At 38.1% G+C, this 22,237-nt stretch overlaps 1 protein-coding gene across 2 annotated transcripts in view; it reads right to left on the reverse strand.

Moving 5' to 3' along the window:
- LOC109405861 (uncharacterized) overlaps window positions 1-10,687 on the reverse strand; it is a 606,986-nt gene extending 596,299 nt beyond the window's left edge. The window contains exons 1-2 of one of the 2 annotated variants that reach the window (XM_062859488.1): window positions 10,558-10,687; window positions 1,231-1,745 (exon numbers count right to left, since the gene is read on the reverse strand). In XM_062859488.1, the coding sequence (XP_062715472.1) occupies window positions 1,231-1,517 (287 nt within the window). In that variant the 5' untranslated portion in view covers window positions 1,518-1,745; window positions 10,558-10,687. Of the gene's footprint in view, window positions 1-1,230; window positions 2,013-10,557 lie in introns of those variants that run through there. The other variant, XM_062859489.1, reaches the window with a different exon arrangement.
- Window positions 10,688-22,237: the final 11,550 nt, after the last annotated feature.

Consider the following 22,237-nt stretch of genomic DNA (forward strand, 5'->3'; position numbering starts at 1 on the left):
CTTCCTTGGGTGAAAACTAACACAACAAAACAAAAACGACCTGGATTGAACGTTTCGTTCGTGAGTTATGCGCAGTCCCATGTATGCTACTGCATTTTTATATATATAGATGAGAAAGTGGGAGGAAGTGATAGGTAAAGAGAAGACAGAAGAAGATCTGTAACAGTCAAAATAAACTGGAACTTTTAAATGGTACAGTAATTGTTATTTTCCCATGTGTCTGGAGCAAGAATTGATTTTGAGCTTGAGCTTGATTAACCGCCCGTGGATGCTGCTTCAATATCGCCAGTTCAGCTATACTCACACAAGGAACCAATGAGATATTTGCCGGGGCCTAAGCAGGCATCTTCAATGTGTGAGTGTTGGTGATATAGTTTTAAGCGATAAAAGCATCACCCACGTGAGGTTGCAGGTCAATATGAGGAAGGGGAAGCAAATGATAATTGGAATCGTTTGAATCCACATCAGACCGAATATACCTCTGCGTCAGAACAAATACATGCGGATGTTGGAGTGTTGGTAGGAAATGGTTGGCAAAGGGTTCACACATTGGTGCGTAGATGCCGAGCGTAAGGTAAAAGATATTGTATTTACTCTGAAGATAATAGGGCACACTTCGCTTGATTGCATAACTCGTAGGCGTTATATGATAGATTGACACTGTGCTGTGAAAGTTGGAAGGAAGTCAAACGGCTTTTTCAGCCCGTTTCTGTTTTAGCGATGGTTACGGACATGAGTTGTATATGTAGAGAGGAAGGAGAAAGTACAAAGAAAGATACAAAGTAGGAGGCAAGAGACGGGTCAGGGATTGAACCCAGGACCTTCTGCATACGTATCAGAAGCGGTAGCCACTTGACCACCAAGCCCGTGTGTCTGGTGCAAGAATTCACGGTAAACTTGGTTCCGATCCTGAGACGGTTGAGTGGAAGAGTCTCAAAAGCGCTCTCGATTGGCAGGCACGATATTTTTAAAAGTTTATTCAGCGTATAATTTACAAAAATGGACACTATTTAGCAAATAGTGATTTGCATTATCGCTTTTACAGTTCTTCATCATCTAATAAATAAAGAATATTTCACTTCCATAACTTTTTTACAAATTTGAGATGTTATTTACTATATAGTAAAATGATTGCACCATACACAAATAAAGCAATACCAAATGCTATGGGTGCCATAAAAAATAAAACAAATCATTGAAAACATTTAGCTCAGCACCACTTTCACTTACCCCTCTCTATTCGGCCGGCTCCGTCTCCGGCGTCGTCGTCTTTTCTCAGACGAAGCAGTCGTACTGCCCTGCGGTGGATTGGAACGGCGTCTCTGCTGAACGGCTACCACTTGTGATTCGCCCCCAAACCCGGCCGAGCTCGTTGTATCAGTTGAGTGCTGAAATCCCGGCACCGGAAGACAACCTGTCGTCATTGTGGTAGCACTTGAGGCCACCGTCTGAGCATGTTTCGCTGACGATGATCTCATTGTAAGGCCCTGATTCACTTTACGCCACACTCGTTCCATTTTTGCCGAAGTTGAATATTATTAAAAATTGGAGATTGTTACTATATCCTTAGATTTTGGCACTATATTTTCCTAAACACTTTCATACACTTGTTCCTTTACACTTTTGAGCGCAGAACATCCGAAACACACAAACCTCACTTCAAATTATTCATGTTGTACATCTCACTTGAATTTACTTGACCACATCCAGTCATCCGCATATTTACACTTCCCAAGCCATTCAACCTGAAAATCATCCGTCAAAACAGTGACCCTCTCGGATAAGGGAAAGTTCCCCAACGTGCACTAAACTATTAAACTCTGCTTCAACTTAATGCCTGAATTCGCCCGAAAATCCATCACAATTATTAAACACACGTAGGTTCGCACATTCACTCTCATTCGGAGTGTTTTCCTGCTCTCGTCCTCTGTCACATCACATCTCGCGACACCACATATCCATTTTATCCTGCCTCCTCTGGTCGAACGCCACACGCTTTGGCTTTTCCCACGACCCACAGCCCCAAACGTGTGACTAATCTGTGCATCCCTTTTTTTGCGAAAACTGAAAATTTTTCATCTGAATATAAAAGCTTCCACCACCGCCGTTGGAAAAATTTCCATTCATTACTTTTCCTGCGCCCAACTTCCTCGGTCAGATGTTGCTACTGTTGATACTGATAATACATTGTAGGACTAGGTGCTCTCCGCAAAACCGTACACACATCAACAGAACGGCGGTGCTTCTCTTCATCTCTCCGACCGACAGCAAACGTCGTCGCGAGGAAACTCTCAGTTCCATCCAATCCACAAATTGTGCGAGAAAAACACCGAGAAAATGTGTTTCCGCAACATTTACAGTGATCCTTTGACTTCCTTGTGGCTGACAGCAGCGCTGTATTCTGGACTGTTTAGAGTCTAGCTCGCAGTTTACCATTATCTACCAACACAAATATGCAGGTGTACCTAACTAAATTTTCCTGGAAGAAAGATGATCCCATTATTCTGATCTGGTGCAGCATGCTGCCTCACAAAGCGATAGTTTTAACAGTTTTGATACACAACCACGAGAAGCGGGTTTGGGATTCGCTGAAAAATCGTGCGTTTACTTGTGTATAGGGTTGCCAATCGACAAAATGAATCATCTAGTTATTTATTTTTCTTCCCAATATTGAAATCCAAACCAGTTTGTCCTAGGTATATCTATAGAATGATCCTAGAGCTCAAACGCGACAAGGAGCGCAAGGGCGCCGCCTACACCGAAGCGGATGCGATCGCCTAGGCCAGTGGTGCTCATCCTGCGGCCCGCGGGCCGCATGCGGCCCTCCAAGCCTTAAGATGCGGCCCGCGGAGTACTTTAAGACTAATCGAAATTTTTTAACGATTATTTGAAAAAACTCGTTAAATTTATTAAGTAACCAAATTAAAAAAAATGCTGATCAATTTTCACAGTGTTGAACACAAATTAAAAGATAAATAAACAAAAAGAACAATCCGTTCTGGTAAGATTCGAAATCGCAACTCCGAAATTTTTCGGTATTTCAGCTAAGTGATACGAATCTAATGAAAGTTTGTTAAAAATGTGATATTGAATCATTTAAAAATTAGTTGCAGTTTTTAAGCGCAGTCAATGCAACGCTAAGCAAATATTTCACATTTCGCGTTCTGAAGAACATAAAAACACAAAGCACGAAGTTTTTGACAAAATTCTCAACAAATCTCAATTTGGTTGCCAATATTGTTTAATGTTCACTGTTTGTTTAAATTTCTATTATAAGACTCACAAATTTTTCGAAACAAAACTAACGAATCCAATTTGAATTGTCCAAGCAAAACTCCTGAACGAACTTAAAGAAAAAAATCTCAGGCGAGATTCATAAAGCGTCTCCTGTGCCCTTTTGGATACATTTTTGAAGAAACTCCAGGAAACATTATTAGAGAAAAACTTTAAGCAACTCTAAGCGAAATATATGGAGAAACTCAAATCATCCTGGAGAAAATAAACCTGAAGAAACTCAATGAGAAGTTATGGCGATACTGCATGGAAATTATAGGAGCATCTCCTAGAAAAATGTTCTGGTGCCACTCTAACAGAAATTTCTTAAACAACTTTAGAATAAATTCCTCGAGCAACAAAAAGAGAATTTTCAGGAGTAACTACAAACAAGATTCCAGGACCAACTGCATCAAGACACAGAAGATGCCTAGAACGCCTGAGGAAAATTTGAACAATAAATTTGAAGCAACTTATGCAGCAAGTTTAGAAGATAATGTTGAAGAAACTTCCGGAAACAATTGTTAAAAATCTAATTTTTGAAGAAATTTAATGATGAAGTATTTCAACAACTTTGGAAGAGACTTATGGAAAGAATTTACTTAAATCTTCAAAAAACTCCTGGAAAATTTTCGGAAAAATCCGGAAGCTATTCTAGGAGAAATTCTTGGAAACGATTAATGAGGAAGTCCTAAAATAACTTCAGGGCAATTCCAAAGGCAAATTTAAGAGGAGTTCTTGGAGGTGTTCCAAGAGAATTCTAGAAAAACTAAAAGAAACTTCATTCTCGGAAACCTTCTGGAGCAACTGCACAAGAAATTTCAGGAGAAAATCCAGCAAACATTTTTGAAGCGATTCAAAAGAAATTCGTGTAAAAGCTGCTTGACAAGTTCTTGAAGTGGCTTCAAGGCAATTCTAGGGGCAACTTCTAAATTGTTTGTTTGAATTTCAATTTGAAGCTCGAACGTTTTTCTCAACCAAACTTATGAATCTAAATTTAACAGCTCAGATTTTTTATAAATATGCTTTAGAATTGTTCTTTTTGTTATTTTTGTGCATCGATGTTTTATGCGGCCCGCAGGTCGATCCCGAGTTGCAAATTTGGCCCTCGGTATCCTCCAGTTTGAGCACCACTGGCCTAGGCACTGCGGCAACAGTACGTACGAGGTGCAGGTAGCCATTCGGCTACCGCAGGGCCCGGCAGGGACACAGGTTGTCTTGGTATACAGCTACCTGCGGTGGACGCAAATAAGTCCGTTAAAGTAGGGAAGCTGAAGGTGGGGTGTGGTCAGTATGCCAACTGACCTTACATGAGCCACCGGAGATTTGCTTCAGGTGTCTAAAACCAGGACACAAGTCATGGGACTGTAAAGGCCCTGACAGGAGCCAGCTGTGAATAAGGCACAAGGATGCACGAGTTTACCCACGTGTTTGATTTGTTCTAGGAAATCCGTAAACAACAGGCACCCATCGGGTGGTTCAAGCTGCCCGGCCCTCAAGAAAGCCGTAGTAAACAAATCACAGTGCAGGTAGCGCAGCTAAACCTGAATCACTGTGACGCAGCCACGGTGTGCCAAAACCGTTATTAACAAATAAAAATGTCCACCCATATGGCACCCGGCATTCGAAAGATATACTATTCAAGTATATCCTCTTAAAATTTGAAAATGTTTCATCGAGGGAAACTAAAGTTTTTGTTATTTGAAGATTTTGAGCCATTTCTATAGGATTTTCTTATATGAGAAAATATGCACGCACGGTGTGCCTGATACCCCTATTACCAAATAAAAAAGTAATCCAAACTAACACCCGGCATTCGAAAGATAAAGTATTCTAGTATCTCCTCCGAAAATTTGAAAATGTTTTATCAAGGGAAACCAAAGTTTTTACTGTTTGAAAATTTTCCTCTATTTTCATAGAACTAGCACATACATATATGGGAATATTGTCATACGGTGCTCTTAATATCATAAACAAATAATAACACTGCTCAACAAAATTTAAAAAAGTTCGTATTATGAGATGAAAAAAGAACAGGGTTTTGTAACCCTAGAAGTGTCATAGTGAAAGAATTTTCGAAAAATATTGGAACGGGACTTCACACTTCAAGACCGAAGTTTCAATTGACGATATACGAATTAGGGTTTCTAGGGTCCCAAACCCCTATTATTATTTTTTCTCATCCCATAGCGCGAACTAGTGTTGAACAAATTCCAAAAGTACAATATTTAAGCAACTTCTCTGAATATTTGACAACATTTCATTAAGAGGAATGTCAATTACCGTGGTTTGAGAATCTAATTAATTAAATAATTCCATAGCTCTACCTGCTACTTGAATACAAACAAAAATGTGGCACGCCGTGAGCGTTGATTACATAAACTTTCCTAGAGTTTGGCACCCATTTTTATTTTTGTTTTTAAGCACGTTATATCCCTTTCGTGACGAACCAGCACAATTGTGCTGTTGAGCGGTAACAGTTTTGCATATTTTCTTCATCTGTTTACACTCTGTTTTAGGTAATGTAAACTGTTTGAATAATTCGACCATTACTTATACTTGTATTTGTGCAATTTAATTTTTGTTTACGTTGCCCGTGAGATTTACAAAGGTAAACAAAAAGTGGACAAAACTGTAAACCATGAAAAAGTTTTATCTGTCGCATATTTTTTATTTCCGATTTATCAAGGTAGTCAAAGTTTGAAATCTAAAGATAAGAAGTAGTTCTTTTAAATGAGGAAAAATAATTGTTGTTTGGTCGGGAAATCTAAGAAATCTGGAGAGCCAAAGTTGAGCCATTTGTATGGAGATTCCACTTTTTTGCGCTCCGTCCCGAAAGGAATATGTTAGTATCTTGTCGGTAAATTTGAAAACGTTTCATGGTGAAACGAGAGTTAAAGTGAATTAACAGCCCAAGGTTTTGGTATTCCTAGGAAGCTTTGTAAATCGTTGGTATAAATTTAAAATATTGATGAAGCTTTTGAAGTAAACCTAAATGCTAATCGTTTCACTAGCCAGCTTTTATGCGCCATGTTACTAACGTGTTTTCCGTGAATTTAGGAATATTTCATTTGAATGATCATCAGTAACAACAATTTTAAGCTTTGATTTCAGTTTCATTGAAGCGATTGGAACATGCTATCGCTTTGTCTATAAGCACGTTAAAACACCTTCTGAGTTTTGTAACAGTATCGCAAAAAATGTGATATATAATCAAAGTTTTAGATGAGTTACAAAATATACATTCATTGCGACGAATGATTAACATGAGAAATTGAAATAATTTTCTATGAAGTAACTACATTCTCAATATACTTTACCATATCTTATATTTTCAAACCACTGTAATTTACTATCGTTTCAATGGAATGTTGTTAAATTTTCAGAGAAGTTGTTTGAATGTTGAACCTTTGGAATGATGTTTGGAAAACTTATTAATATTTGTTTATGATTTAAAGAGCCATGACAATATTGCCATATATGAGCTAATTCTATGAAAATAGAGGAAAATCTTCAAACGTAATAACTTTGGTTTCCCTCGATGAAACATTTTCAAATTTTCTGAGGTAATGCTAAAATAGTATATCTTTCGAATGCCGGGTGGCAATGTGGTGTATATTTTCATTTGTTAATAGTGGTTCCAGGCACACCGTGCGCGCATATTTACTCATATAAGAAAATTCTATGGATTGAGCCAATCTTCAAATAACATAAACTTTAGTTTCCCTCGATGAAACATTTTCAAATTTTCAGAGGAGATACCAGAATAGTATATCTTTCGAATGCCGGGTGTCATATGGGTGGACATTTTTACTTGTTAATAACGGTTTTTGGCACACCGTGGCAGCTCAACAATTACTTTGGCAGGCAGTTCCTGAGTGGGAGACGAATATCGACATCATAGCGGACTCATACCGAGTACCCGCCGGGAACGGCAACTGAGTCGCGAACGGGTCCGGAAAAATGGCTGCGACATTGACGACGGACAAATACCCCGTCTAGTAGATGGTGTCTACTACCTATAAGGGCTTCGTGGTTGCCAAAGAAAACGGGACCTTCTTCTGTAGCTGCTATGCGCCTCCGCGGTGGTCGATCGAGCAGTTCACGCAGATGCTGGACTGTATGTCAACCATGCTGACTGGACGAAGGCTGGTTGTAATAGCAGGTGACTTCAATGCCTGGGCCATGGAATAGGGAAGCCGTTTTACGAACCAGTGGGATTAGATCCTGCTAGCAACACTGAGTGAATAAACGCTCGAAACGTCGGCTATAATTAAAACCGTTGTATTATAAGGAACCCTATGACCGAAACGCGCCTGCAAATGCTAACCGATCATGCTAGATGTCGAATTGGCAAATGTTGGTACCTTCAGTCGGAACGGTGCGGAGTCGATTGTTGACGTTACTTTTTGTAGTCCTGGCCTAACAAGTATTTCGAACTGGAGAGCAGACGATAGCTACACTCACAGCGATCACTTGGCGGTTCGCTACAGTATCGACTACAACAACAGCAAACAACAGGTAGAGGAAGAGGCGGCTAGACTAAGGCCTTCGAAGGTGGAATACACCATACTTCGAAGAGGGATATTTAAGGAGGCGCTTCGCCGTGAGCAAAATCTTTTTGTTTCAAGCGGCGATGCGACCATGCCTTGGCAATTCCACCCTAGAACTGGGAAACCACCGGCCTACTGGTGCACTCAAGCGATTGTGGACTAGCGCCGTGCCTGCCTACGGGCTAGGCGGCGGATGCAGCGAGCACGAACTAAGGATGAGCGAAACGAACGGCGGATGGTGTTCGCCGATACTAAAGCCGCGCTGAAGACCGAAATAAGGGCAAGCAAAAGGGCCTGCTTTGGGGGTCTCTGTCAGAGTACCAATGCGAATCCGTGGCACCTACAGGATACCTACAGGATCCAACAGAGCAATCTCCACAGATTTTAGAGGGGATCTTCGGAGGGCTTTTTTCGCATCATGATCCTAGTCCTTGGCCTCTTTTAGTAAAACAGCCGAGGACTGGGGCTGGCGATGAGGAGAGGGTCACCGATGTGGAATTTGCGAGGATAGCAAAGTCCCTTAGCGTAGGTAAAGCCCCGCGTCCGGATGGTGTTCCGAACCTGGCCTTAGAATTAGCTATTGCAGAGGCTCCCGAGATGTTCAGTAGTATGGGACAAACGTCAAATTCTCGCTCCAGTCGACTTTTTTGATTCCATTTAGGTCCCATATGAACTGTGCAAAATTTCAGCGCAATCGGTGAAACTATAATTTAGCGCAAGCGGTACAAAGTTTTCATAGGGTTTACTATGGGAAAAGTTACACTTTCAAATAAAAAATCCCAGAGGTCGCCCCTTGTCTCCTTAATTCAAATCGATCAATGCTTCTTGTAGAAAAATCATTTATGAAACTTTCCTTAGAAGACTGCAAAACAATTGGATGCTTGTGGAAAAAGTTATTGATTTATTACCGATTAGTGATCCAACGACCGGCTTTTTGTTTTGTTTTATTAGCAGCACTGTAGCTGCTGCCTTGGTTGCTGCTGTTTCTGGGGGTGGTGATGCCTCCCGCCACCCCATGCGACAACGGCAACAGCAGTGCTGCTGATAAAACAAAACAAAAAGCCGTTCGTTGGATCACTAATCAGTAATAAATCAATAACTTTTTCCACAAGCATCAAATTGTTTTGCGGTCTTCGAAGGAAAGTTTCATAAATGATTTTTCTACAAGAAACATTGATCGATTTGAATTAAGGAGACAAGGGGCGACCTCTGGGATTTTTTATTTGAAAGTATAACTTTTCCCATAGTAAATCCTATGAAAACTTTGAACCGCTTGCGCTAAATTATAGTTTCACCAATTGCTCTGAAATTTTGTACAGTTCATATGGGACCTATATGGGATCTAAAAAGTCGACAGGAGCGAGGATTCATTTTTTCCATACAAGCATGTCCCATACTAATGTTCAGGTCTTCTATGCAGAAATGCCTGGATGAGGGAGTTTTTCCAGAAGTATGGAAGCGGCAGAGCCTGGTTTTATTGCGAAAGGCGGGGAAACCACACGGGGACCCGTCGGCATCTAGACCAATATGCTTGATCCACAAGCAGAGAAGGTGCTCGAAGGGATCATCCCTCAATAGAATGTTGATGCACACCGATGGTGTAAATGGTCTCTAAATCAGCCGGTTCGGCTTCCGGAAGGGGAGGTCGCCCGTAGACGTCGATTACAAAAATCACCGAGATAGCGCTCCAGCGTAAGGGGAGGGGATTCATTACTGTGCAGTAGTGACTCTGGAAGTAAGGAATACGTTCAATAGTGCCAGTTGGACGGCTGTTGCTGATGCGCTCCTACGTCTGGGGATACCCGGGCACCAGTACAATATTCTCGGAAGTTTACTTCCAGAATCGAGTACTAGATCACGACACTAAGGTGGGTCGGAAGTGCTTTCACATAACCTCAGGAGCCCCACAAGGTTCCGTCCTATGGAAGGTTCCGTGTATGGAATGTCATCTACGACGAAGTGTTGAGGTTAGAGTTCCCGGTAGGAGTGGAGATCGTCGACTTTACGCTATAGATATACAGTAAATTGATCGAAGAAGTGGAATTGACTACTGCCCACTCGATCACGGTTTAGGAAGCGTGGATGAGATCCAGGATACTGGAATTGGCTCACCACACAACTGTATTTTTTGTATAATTAACTCTGCGGTGATCTACAATTCTTACTTCTTAAAATTCAAAAATATATTTAATTCTTGATAAACTAATTGTACTTATTCTTGTTTCTAGAATAATAATGGTTTTGTGTTGATATTGACTTTCCTTCCCACTCTTGTAAAATACTTTACAATCATTAGAAATATTAATTAAAAATATCCTTGCATTAAAAAATGAGATAAGAAATGATTATAATAACAACAAATTCCCCACGCATTTCCCAGACTGGGTACTGTAGGTATCCATCGGTAATCGGCACTGTAACAATTGAAAACAAAAGTGTTCATATGTCTCCCAGTCTCCCACACTCTACAACACGTGCAAAAACACTAACACCAAGACCGGTGGATCTTCTCTCCTTGTCAATAGTCACCGCAGAAGCATCAAGGAAAGTCATTTTCTCACATTTTCCAAATGGTTCATATCCTGATCCTGTACTTCAATCAGATCCTTTTGTCGGCCCAAAATGTACTAATTTCAAAAAAGTATCACATAATACCGATGTTGTCACTAACGCACACGCCACCAACACTCGTCTAACCAGCCAGAGGTCAAAACCTCCTTTAATTACTCACAAAAAATGCCACCAATTTGTAACGCTTATCACCGAGACGGACGACTCAAACGCACGGAAATTCCAAACTGAAACGTCACCGAGAAAATTTTTTGACAACAATAAACGATTCAATCTTCCTCGCTCTCCGACACACTCTGCCGCCAGATTTGCTCTCATTTCCCGCGATGACACAGTCTGTCGGGAAAACCCTCTGCTCTCGCTGCCCACACGTAGTAAACGTGACTGGAAATCACCGCCATTCCTTTAGTCTGTTGCATCCTGATGATACGTATACGTACCGAATGTTATCACGAGTCGTTCTCGAAAGCTTACGCTCTCCAAGCTCGTACGGTGGTTCTTCACAATGCCAGCATGTCGCTCTCTACTCGTTTTGGTACGGAAAAGTCACACATTTTCCCAGTGTATTTAAAGGAATGTGGATACACGTGGATGGAAAGGATTCTCAGAACGTCGAATCAAAGCTTGTTCAAAAAGCTTCGGTGGTGAAATTAAGCTTCACGGTGGGAAAGGGTTTTGATGAAAGCCATCCTTATCAGAGTTGAATTGCTTTTCTAAAATAAATTCATTTGCTAGTTGTTGTTGTTGTTTGTTTATTACCAGGGATTTTAACCTTTTATGGGTCATTCATCCCGTATTTGCTAGTAGAATATTAATTCCGCAAAACAAAACAAATAATCATATTGATTAAATAACTTTAATAACATAACCCAAGTAACCACAGAATCAAATTAAGATTATACTGGTATAATCTTGAAGCAGTCGCATAATTGCCCATTTCTACTTTAAATCAACCTTAAGTTTGCATGTAAAGTAATGATTGCACTAAATACACCGCCCAACAAACATTTTTGCTGTACAAGAGCGGAACAAATCACTCTTAAGCAAACTTTAGCTTAAGAAACTGTTATTCAGCTAGCTCTGTTACTTGGGCGTATATCTGCATGCAATAAGGCTTCAGCACCGTGGTTACTTGGGAACTCTCCTAAGATGTTACGCTAGGCACATCACGATGGCATAGTACACATTCAGCGATACTATCTGGTCTGAGTAATATTGACCCCAACATCTTACTAGTGTAACAGGATTAGTGCGGGACAGGCCCGGTTCGACTGCGAAACTAAAAGAAACGATACGATACCTATGTCTCCGGTACCCCTGTGACGTGGGAATCTCAACAGCTAACCAAAACGGAACTGAATCTAAACTGGACTACTTTTCTGGCACGAACAGATTGACCAATGCCCTATAGAAGGTTAATTTACAAATCCGCTTAACCCTTTGGAGCCGGAGGGGTCACATATGACCCCAACATAGAAACGGCTGTATAAATTCACCCATTCGATAAAACAGAATACTGTATTCGGCAAAGTTATTGAAAATTGAGTCCTCAATTAGGGAAAAATGGGAATATTTGTATTTGGGGCTTCATTGAAAACCTAGAACATCCTGAACACCATCAAATTTGGAAAAACGAAACAATTAACATACCAGTTGTTCTAAAAGCTGAGCTTGGATGTTGGTCACATATATATGTATTCATTTAGCCCTCGTTAACTAACAATTGCAAGCCACAAACAAGCAAGCGTGCTGAATTGTTGCTTAATAATGGTCATGATAGCTGAACTAAAATTATGCTCTACACATTACTGTTTAAATGATTTTTCAATTGAGAAAGTAGTCAATGTTCGACTTTCCTCATCGGTATCAACAATGATAAATCAAAACACTTTTCAAACGTTTAACAAGAAATTTATTCGACAAGCATTGATTCCTTAACAAAAGAGTTTAACAAAACATTTGTCTGCATCTTATTAAGCTGATGTATCGATAAGCATATGCTCCTGAACAATGTGCTTTTCACTTGTCAAATAAACGCCTTCAGCCCGTCATAGTTTGACTCGGAACTTTGTTTGGATTATGGGATAAATCATGGCTAAAACTGTTTAGACAACCAAGTTATTAAAGAGCCAAAATTTTAAACGAATCACATAAAATAAAACAGAATAGAATTTTGTAGTTTAACATTGAGTGCCAAGAGACGTAATCAGCGTAAAAATGAGGCATTTATTTATTAGTCTGTAACAAGATATCTTGTACCATGATTATTATATTTTTTATCTTCCGCAGCAGTTCGATTACACGAGACGCTTAGATCGACGCATTTGACATTTCAGTGCTGTCCTGTTTACTGAATATTGTTCCCACAATCACCTAGATAATCAAACAGCATTCAGAAATCGACACATTTCAAGTATCCCTAAACATCATTATGCATTTTTTATTGAACATAATATCAAGATTCCATGAAAAAAGCATAAATAAAAAAATTGCTTAACGGATCTTCGACTGAGCATGAGTAGATTACCTGGACAGATGATGTGAATGCACCATGGCCAAGACCATACCGCACCACATATTGTCATACATTTTTAAAAATCGATATTTAATAATAAAAATAAAAATATATTCATATCGCAATTAGTTCGTCTGGAAACAATATCTTCAATAAGGACTAACACTTTTTGGCCGCATTCGATACAAGTTTTCTCACCGTGCGATAAAAATACTGACAGCGAAATCAGAATGGAAAACACGTGTTTTGAGCTGAACAGCGTTGAAGCATAAGGCGGTGTTCAGTTGATTACCACGTGCTGTGCTAATTCACCACTGCTGAACACAAGTTCAGGAGTAATCATTATTGAGTCATGGGAAGATTATGTTTTGCTTTGGGTGCTGCATCTCACCATCTCTAGGAAGGCGCAGATAGGAAGGCATGCGGCTGGCAATCGATAGGTCTCGAGTTCTAATCCGGATTTAGGTAATTTTATATGTAATTCTTATTTCATAATAGGTGTTCTCAACAAGAAAGCAAACAATTACTCTCGTGAGAGTTCAACATTTTTGCATTTTGTTTATTTTCAGTCATTTTTGTCAAAGCCTCATAACAACTTTCTTGTGCATTTGTAAAACGCTTTGAACAACAAAAAATTAAGTTGGTGCACAACATGATGCTTTATAACTTCTCCAAATTTGTGTGAACAAAACCCGAACATAGGTTGTACGTGAAAATAATTCAAATGTTATTCAACATTATGCTGAATTAATTCGTCATAATGGTGCCTGTTAAATGAGTGATTGTTAGTTGGGAAGGTTATCAAAAGGTATTTTATATTCTAGGACTAGCTGGCCCGGCAAACTTTGTCTTGCCCGGTTGTGGTGGTTTGACAACTGTTGAGCTCAAAATATCACCGCACTCTAGATTGGTTTCATTTCGATCGTGTTGATTTCCTTCCCAGCTCATGAAAAATCGGTAATATTTCAATTTTCTTACTTTTCTAATTCATTTTCATAACTTTTTGTACATATAAACACAGCCACCACGAATACGAACCGAACCGTGCAAGAGTCATGCTGATCGGTTCATCCATTCTTGAGTTTTGTTGCCTCAAAGGGATTTCTAACTCATTTTTATATAGATAGATGTTCTAGGTTCCAAACTGTCCCATAGTGAAGTCCTTTAATTCTACAAGAATAAGGTTGTGTATTTTCGTCACAAATAATAGCATTGCATAACCTACTGGGATTCGTAAAGCTCTTGACATCTACAATATCATTTATAGACACTATAGGGATATTCCAGGTCAGCCAAACTACCATATCTGTTTTACTGAGTAACGCTGCATAAACAAGCGCAATTACTGGAGCAATCTGAAGTGTACCAGCTTATTATAATCCTTTGGGACATTCAGGGTCGTCCAAATTGTTCTTTAATGAAGTCCTTCAATTCTACCAGAAAAGCTTTATGTGTTTTCGCCATGAATTGTAAGTATTGCATAATCTGCTGGGACCCGTGAAAGCTCTTGAAATCTCAAATGTCATTTATAAACACTATAGGGATAATCCAGATCAGCCAAACTACCTTAGAGCTCAGGACTTCAGGTCTATAGTCGTAACACCAGCCATAACTGCTATACTGAGTAACGTTGCATATTTATCCGTGGATACAGACCAATCTGAAGGCTACATTTTTTTATTATTATAAACCTTTGTGGCATCCACTTTCGTCCAAACTGTTATATTATGAAGTCCTTCAAATCTACAAGAAAAACTTTATGTGTTTTCACAATAAATAATAGCATAGTATAATCTGCTGAGATCCGTGAAGCTCTTGAAATCTGAAATATCATTTAGAGACACTATGGGAATGTTCCAGGTCTGCCAAACTATTTTTGAGTTCAGAACTTCAGGTCTACTCTCGTAATATCAGCTATATCAGTCATACTGAGTATCGTTTCATAATCAATCGCGGGGGCTGGACCAACCTGAAGTCTACTATATATTATTATGAACCTTTGGGATACCGAGAGTCGTTCAAACTATCCTGAAGTTTAGCTCTCGATAGTAACAGTAATGATTCTTACAATGAACTTTAAACTGTAATCTGTAATCCCCCTGGCACATCATGAGTCATTTCAAGATAGTTTAGAGATATTCCAGATCAACCACACTACTCCGAAGTCCATTGCTTCAGGTCTACACTTGTGATAATAACTTTTGCCACTACGTTAAATAGTGTTACATAATTCACTGTACTTACCGAAGTAGTTAGAGGAACAATAAGCGTTGTTATATGTTTTTGGGATACTATGGGCTTCCTTATTGTTATAAAGCTAAGTTGATAAAAACAACCACTGTAACTTTCAGAAGACTTACTGAAAGTCGTACATTTAGGATCTGAACTCAAGAACACTTTGGATGACCTAGGATATCCTGACTGATCTGATACTGTCGATTGAACTTTCAGAAGACTTACTGGACATAATAGATTACAAATCGTAGCTTAGTATAATGAAAAAAGTTACCGTTACACCCTAAAACTTTAGGATATAAACTCGAGAACAGTTTGGATGACCTAGGATATCGCGACTGATCAGGTTTTATCTATTAACCTTTCAGAAGACTTACTGGACATGATAGATTACAAATCGTAGCTTTATATAATTAAAGAAGTTACCGTTACACCCGTAGACTTTAGGATCTTGAATTAAGAACAGTTTGCATGATCTAGGATATCCTGACTGATCTGATACTGTCCATTGAGCTTTTAGAAGACTTACTGGACATTATGGATTACAAATTGTAGCTTTGTATAAAGAAAGAAGTTACCATAACACCCGTAGACTTTAGGATCCAAACTCAAGAACAGTTTGGATGACCTAGGATATCCCGACTGATCTGATACTGTCTATTAGCTTTTCAGAAGTTTAACTGGACATGATAGATTACAAATCGTAGCTTAGTATAATGAAAAAAATTATCGTTACACCCGTAGACTTCAAGATCTAAACTTAAGAACAGTTTGGATGACCTAGGATATCCCGACTGATCTAATATTGTTCAATAACCTTTCAGAAGACTTACTGAACATGATAGATTACAAATCGTAGCTTTGTATAATGAAAAAAGTTACCGTTATACCCGTAGAGTTAAGGATCAAAACTCAAGAATAGTTTGGGTGACCTAGGATATCCAGAAAAAATATTCTGCATAATATTCTACCGTTTTTATGCTATTGACCACCAAAACTACCGAAAAACGTAGAAAAAACTCCATAATAATGCTTGGAAAAATTCCGGCTTCAAAGGGTTAAGCGCCAACACGCCTTTCAGCGTGATGCGGAAATGCGCGTTGTAAAGTCTATCCGGCTAACTTACTCAGGGCGGGTCCATCGATCACGAAACCTAATTCAAAAGACTCCCAATCCAATATGGCAGCACTTTTTTTACCAATAAAACCACAAAAATGATCCTTAAACAAATGCGAAACGATCCATAACAAATATTAGCATGTTCCACAGAATTGAACTGAAAATCCATAAAGAAGCAATAATGTTCCATACAAAACTGCAAAACGATCCACAGTGTATGCGAAATTAAGCAATAAAATTACTAACAACACCCCATGAAATGATTATTTAATAGCGTTTAAATTTACCAGATGATCCATAAATCTATAAGAGATGATCCATAAAATGTCACATTTTACCACACAAACCGTCTGATTTTGATCCTTTAAAAAAATAGTACGCTCCATAAAAATTGTGGTACAATCCATAATATTCGCCAATTTGCACCAAAGTTTAACACAAAATGAGCACTAAAAATAATGAAAATGTTCTACAACTCTTGAGAAATAGTGCGCTAAAAAAGTTGCAATGATCCATAAAACTTACAACTGATAATTGGCAAATTTAGGGAAAAAGCAATTTAAAATCGGTATTTTACAAATACTATTGATATTAGAGGTGACTTCAAACACGAGTTTTCGGAGCAACAATTTTCATGTATTCGTGAGTTAAAAATATTTTTATAACGACTTATCTTATTTGATTGATTGCTCATCGTAGACTATCATTTAACTTTTTGATCAAGGGCAGTCCTTTATAGCTCTGAACTAAATTAAATATTTTTAGAAAATGCTACAATACACTCTTTCTACAATATTGCACAAAAAGGGTCGATCAATGCCTAACTGTCAGTCTATGCTTGTGTTTATGTACATATGTTGTCATCAGGATAAAGCGTGTTTTACCTATATGAACAACATGAAATGTTTAAATTTTATCAATTCTGACTGACTCGAGTTCAACTTGTTTATTCCTAGTTAAGTTCTAAGGTTCTAAAGCCATATCCAGATTTTTGATTTATTATAGGACCTAATTATCGAAAACCTAAATTTCTGCCGATACGAGTTACGAGTCTAGTATTATTTATTTGGATCATTTCAGGTTGTTTTACCAGACATCATTTCATGCGTACACAATAGTCAGAAAACATAAGCTTCCGTTTCCCACCAGTCAGTTAACTGACTTAAGCTAACCTAATACCATTATTGTGGCAACTCTTTAAGCGGCAGGGGAACTATGCCATTAGCACTTCACAAGCTGGTTACAAAATTGGAAAGATCCTTTGAAGCAAAGGAGATTTCACTTGCTGCGTTCCTTGACATTGAAGGAGCGTTTGATAACACATCTTACGACTCAATGAGGAATGCTATGTCAAGACGTGGTTTTGACAGATGTATTGTTGATTGGATTGGGGAAATGTTATCAAAAAGAGAGATATCATCTAACCTTGGCAGCTCATCTATAACCGTTAGAGCAGTTAAAGGGTGCCCACAAGGAGGCGTGCTATCACCTCTATTGTGGTCTTTGATAGTTGATGATCTCCTCAAAAAACTGGAGGCACAGGGCTTCGAAATAATTGGCTTCGCAGATGATATAGTCATACTAGTTCGTGGTAAATATGACAACGTTATCACTAACAGAATGCAAACTGCTTTAAATTTAGTCTCCTCGTGGTGCGATAAAGAAGGCCTTAACATAAATCCTTCTAAAACCACGATCGTGCCGTTTACACGACGGAGAAAATTATCAATTACTAACTTGAAATTGAAAGGAATTATTTTGGAACTTTCAAATACAGTCAAGTATCTTGGAGTATATCTTGACAGCAAACTGAATTGGAATCTACATCTTGAGCAGGTAGTTGGTAAAGCTACAAGTGCTCTATGGATCAGTAAGAAAACTTTTGGTAAAAAATGGGGATTGAAACCGAAAATGATCCACTGGATTTACTCGGCAATTGTGAGACCCAGAGTTACCTATGCGTCACTGGTCTGGTGGCCCAAAACAAATGAAAGATTAGCACAAAAGAAGCTGGAAAAACTTCAAAGATTAGCTACTCTTTCAATTACTGGTGCAATGAGAAGTACACCGTCTAAAGCGCTTGACACTTTACTTCACCTTCTTCCACTGCATCAATTTGTTCAATTAGAAGCTGCAAAGAGTGCATTGAAGCTCAAAAGAACTACACAACTCTTTGAGGGTGACCTAAGAGGACATCTCAGTATTTTAAAAACAATCAGTATCAGCTCTTTAATCGTTAATAATAGTGATTGGATGAGCAAAAGATACAATTTTACACGCTCTTTTGAAGTGATTAATCCGGGGCGAAATCTGTGGACGAATGGTGGCCCAGAACTACACCCAGGATCAATCGTTTTTTACACTGATGGTTCGAAATTGAACGATAAAGTAGGCGCAGGCGTGACTGGCCCCGGGATCAACATATCAATCCCCATGGGCAAATGGCCTACAGTTTTTCAAGCTGAAATACAGGCGATATTAGAATGCAGTAATATTTGCTTACGCAGAAACTACAGACATTCAACGATTTGCATAATGTCTGATAGCCAAGCAGCTCTAAATGCTTTGAAATCAGCAACATGCACATCTAAACATGTTTGGGAGTGTATTCAATCACTTCAACAATTAGCTTTCCGCAATCAGGTGAAGCTATTTTGGGTTCCTGGGCACTGCGGAATTGAAGGAAACGAACAAGCCGATATGTTAGCAAGACTTGGATCGTCTCATCAATTCATAGGACCAGAACCATTTTGTGGCGTGTCTGGTTGTTCTCTCAGAATGGAGTTTAAAACATGGGAACATGAGAAACTAAAATCCAATTGGGAAAACACCACTTTTGCGAGGCAGTCGAAACGTTTCATAATACCAGACGTTTCAAACACTCGTAAACTTTTAGAACTTTCTAAAAGAGATCTAAGTTCTTTTACTGGCCTTCTTACTGGTCATTGTCCGAGCCGGTATCATCTGAAGCTGATTGGAAAACTTCAAGATGATGTATGTCGCTTTTGCGGCATAGATACAGAAGACTCGGAACATTTGTTGTGCCGTTGTCCGGCAATTGTAGCTAACAGAATAAGGTTCTTCGACAAGGGGCTGATAGAACCCTTTGAGGTCTGGAGAACAAACCCCAATGCGGTAGTACAGTTCATTCGAACTGTAGCACCGTGTTGGGATCACGCTAACAGTCAAGGTTTGATTGTTGCTAATACCAATGGTGATACTTCAACTTGACATAGCAAAATAAAACTGGGGCATTTGTCACAATAGATCTAAAAACTGGTCGCAGTGACTTATATACCCAACAAGGAATAAAAAAAAAAAAAAAAATGCCATTAGCACGCGAAGAGTTGTTAGACCACTGGCATAGGCGCTGATTCATGGGTGACAGGGCACATGGCCTTTACAGCGAGTTTGACTATTTTTGCAGCATATGCGATGACAGGAAAATCAACCAGAAATGTGATAATAGCGATTAATAAAAAAGAATCTTCCTAACTTCCTAACCTGACGTTTAAATCGATTTTTAATATACGGTTTTGCGATATTATGAATGACCTTTACGATTAAAAAAGAGGACAAGAAAAAGAATATTTGTACTATGGTTGATTGTGGTATTTTATAGATTCCTGCATGAAAAATGTTTATTTTGGTGTGGTACGTCCCAACAATACAATATACAATGGCCAATATTTACCACCACGTAATTTGTTCTTATATCTGTAATATGCTTAAATAACTCCTTAAAATACCTGAGGATTCTCAAAAAATCCCAATCATCTGCGAACAAAGATTTTTAAGATATTTAATTTATTATATTTGGGTGCACCTTAGGATGTATACAAATATTCTCAAACAATAATAAAAGTCAAGCTTCAATTCTCAGACACTCCCAGCAATCTCAAATGTATTCTACGTATATAGAAACTATTCTCAATCACTTATAGAGATCACTAGCTTCACGGAATATGTATAAATAATTCCTGAAAATTCTTAAAGATTATCAGATATTCTCAATCATCTTTGATGGATTCTATAAAGCATAGAAAATTATTCCAATCATATATAGAAATCAGTGACATCACGGAATATATTTCAATAATACCTGAAAGTCTCTAAAGATCCTCAGAAATTCCCAGTCATCTGGGATGTATTCTGAAAAACATAGAACATATTTTAAATAATTTATAGAAAAAATGAGTATAGTTTCCTGAAAATTCCTAAAAATAGTCAGACATTCGCAGCAATCTGAGGTGTATTGTAAGAAATATAAAAAAAGATACTCAATGGTTTATGGAAGTCAATAGCATCACAGAAGATATTTTAATATTTCCTGACAATTCTTAAGTATTCTCTGAAAGTCCCAATCATTTAGGATGTATTATAAGAAACATAAACAAAATTCTAAATCGTTTATAGAAATCAGTGACATAGCGGAATATATTTCAATAATTCCTGTAAATCCCTAAAGTTTCTCAGAAATGCCGAGTCTTCTGGGAAGTATTTTCAAAACCATAGAAAATATTCTCAAATAGCTTCACGGAATATGTTTAGATAATTCCTGAAAATTCCCAATCAACTGGAATGTAATATAAGAAAGGACCCTCAATAAAGTTAAATAGCTTAACGGAAAATGTTCAAATAATTCTTGAAAATCCCTAAAGATCATTCTCAGCAATCTGAGGTGTACTCTAAGAAATGGAAGTCAATAGCTTCACGAAAAATGTTTACAATTCCTGACAATCCCTAATGGTTCTCGAAAATTTTTAGTCATTTGAGAAATAATCTACAAATTGTAGGAAATATATCCAATCATTTATAGAAACCAGTTGCTTCACGGAAAAAAGTTTAAATAATTCCTGAAAATCCTCAGAAATTCCCAGTCTTCTGGAATGTATTCTAAATCGGTAGCTTCGCATTATATATTTCAATAATTTCTGAAAATCCCTGAAGATCCTCAGAAATTCCTAGTCATCATTTACAGAAAGCGGTAGCTTCGCGCAAAACGTTTTAATAATCACCTAGGATGTTCAGAAATTCCCAGCTATCTGAGATATATTCTACGAAACATATAAATTATTTTTAATCATTTATATTGATCATTAGCTTCACGGAATATGTTTAAATAATTCATGAAAACCCCTAAAGATTCTCATATATTCCCAATCATCTGTATTGTATTCTTAGATGGGCCCCTATAGCCCTATAGCGTTACTTCTAGAAGAAGGAACATAAAATATCGATCATTAAAAATGTAAATTTAGCTTCAATAGCTACGATTTATAGGAACTATTATCAATCATTTATAGAAATCAGTAGCTTCACGAAAAATATGTTGATAACTCCTGAAAATCCCTAAGGATTCTCAAAAATTCCCAGCCATCTAAGATGTATTCAACAAATTGTAGAAAATATTCTCAATCATTTATCGAAGTCAGTTACTCAAGATATTAAAATAATTCACAAAATACGCCAACACGAGACGGAACATCTGTAATCGTGAATTTTCTTACGTAAGCACAATCGGCAAGTTGTTCCTGATAATACCCAAGTACTCTCAGAAATTCAAAAATTTTTCAAAAATTTTTTATTCAAATTATGTTGCTAAATTTTGCATAAACTATGGATCATTTTGCAGATTTTTATGGATCATTAGTGCTTTTTTATGGATTTCTAGTAAATTTCCATGGAACATGAGCATATTTTTTATAGATCGTTTCGCATTTGTTTATGGAACATTTGGTTTGTTTTATATGCAAAAGTATGTTTTCCCATCCAATATATCTGACGTCACCAAACATCTAACTATACAAATCGAGCTTTTGATGGTTTAAAACGGTATTACGGTATTACTTTCTATTTGTACAAATGGTGGTAGGTTAGGGCCGATTTCTTCACCTTGGCTTAAGCATTAAACCAGGTTTAACTATATGGTTAAGCCTGGCTTACCGGTTATGCCGAGGTGAAGAAATCG

This window comes from Aedes albopictus, chromosome 3, assembly GCF_035046485.1.
Source record: "Aedes albopictus strain Foshan chromosome 3, AalbF5, whole genome shotgun sequence".
Classification (NCBI taxonomy): Eukaryota; Metazoa; Arthropoda; class Insecta; order Diptera; family Culicidae; genus Aedes; species Aedes albopictus.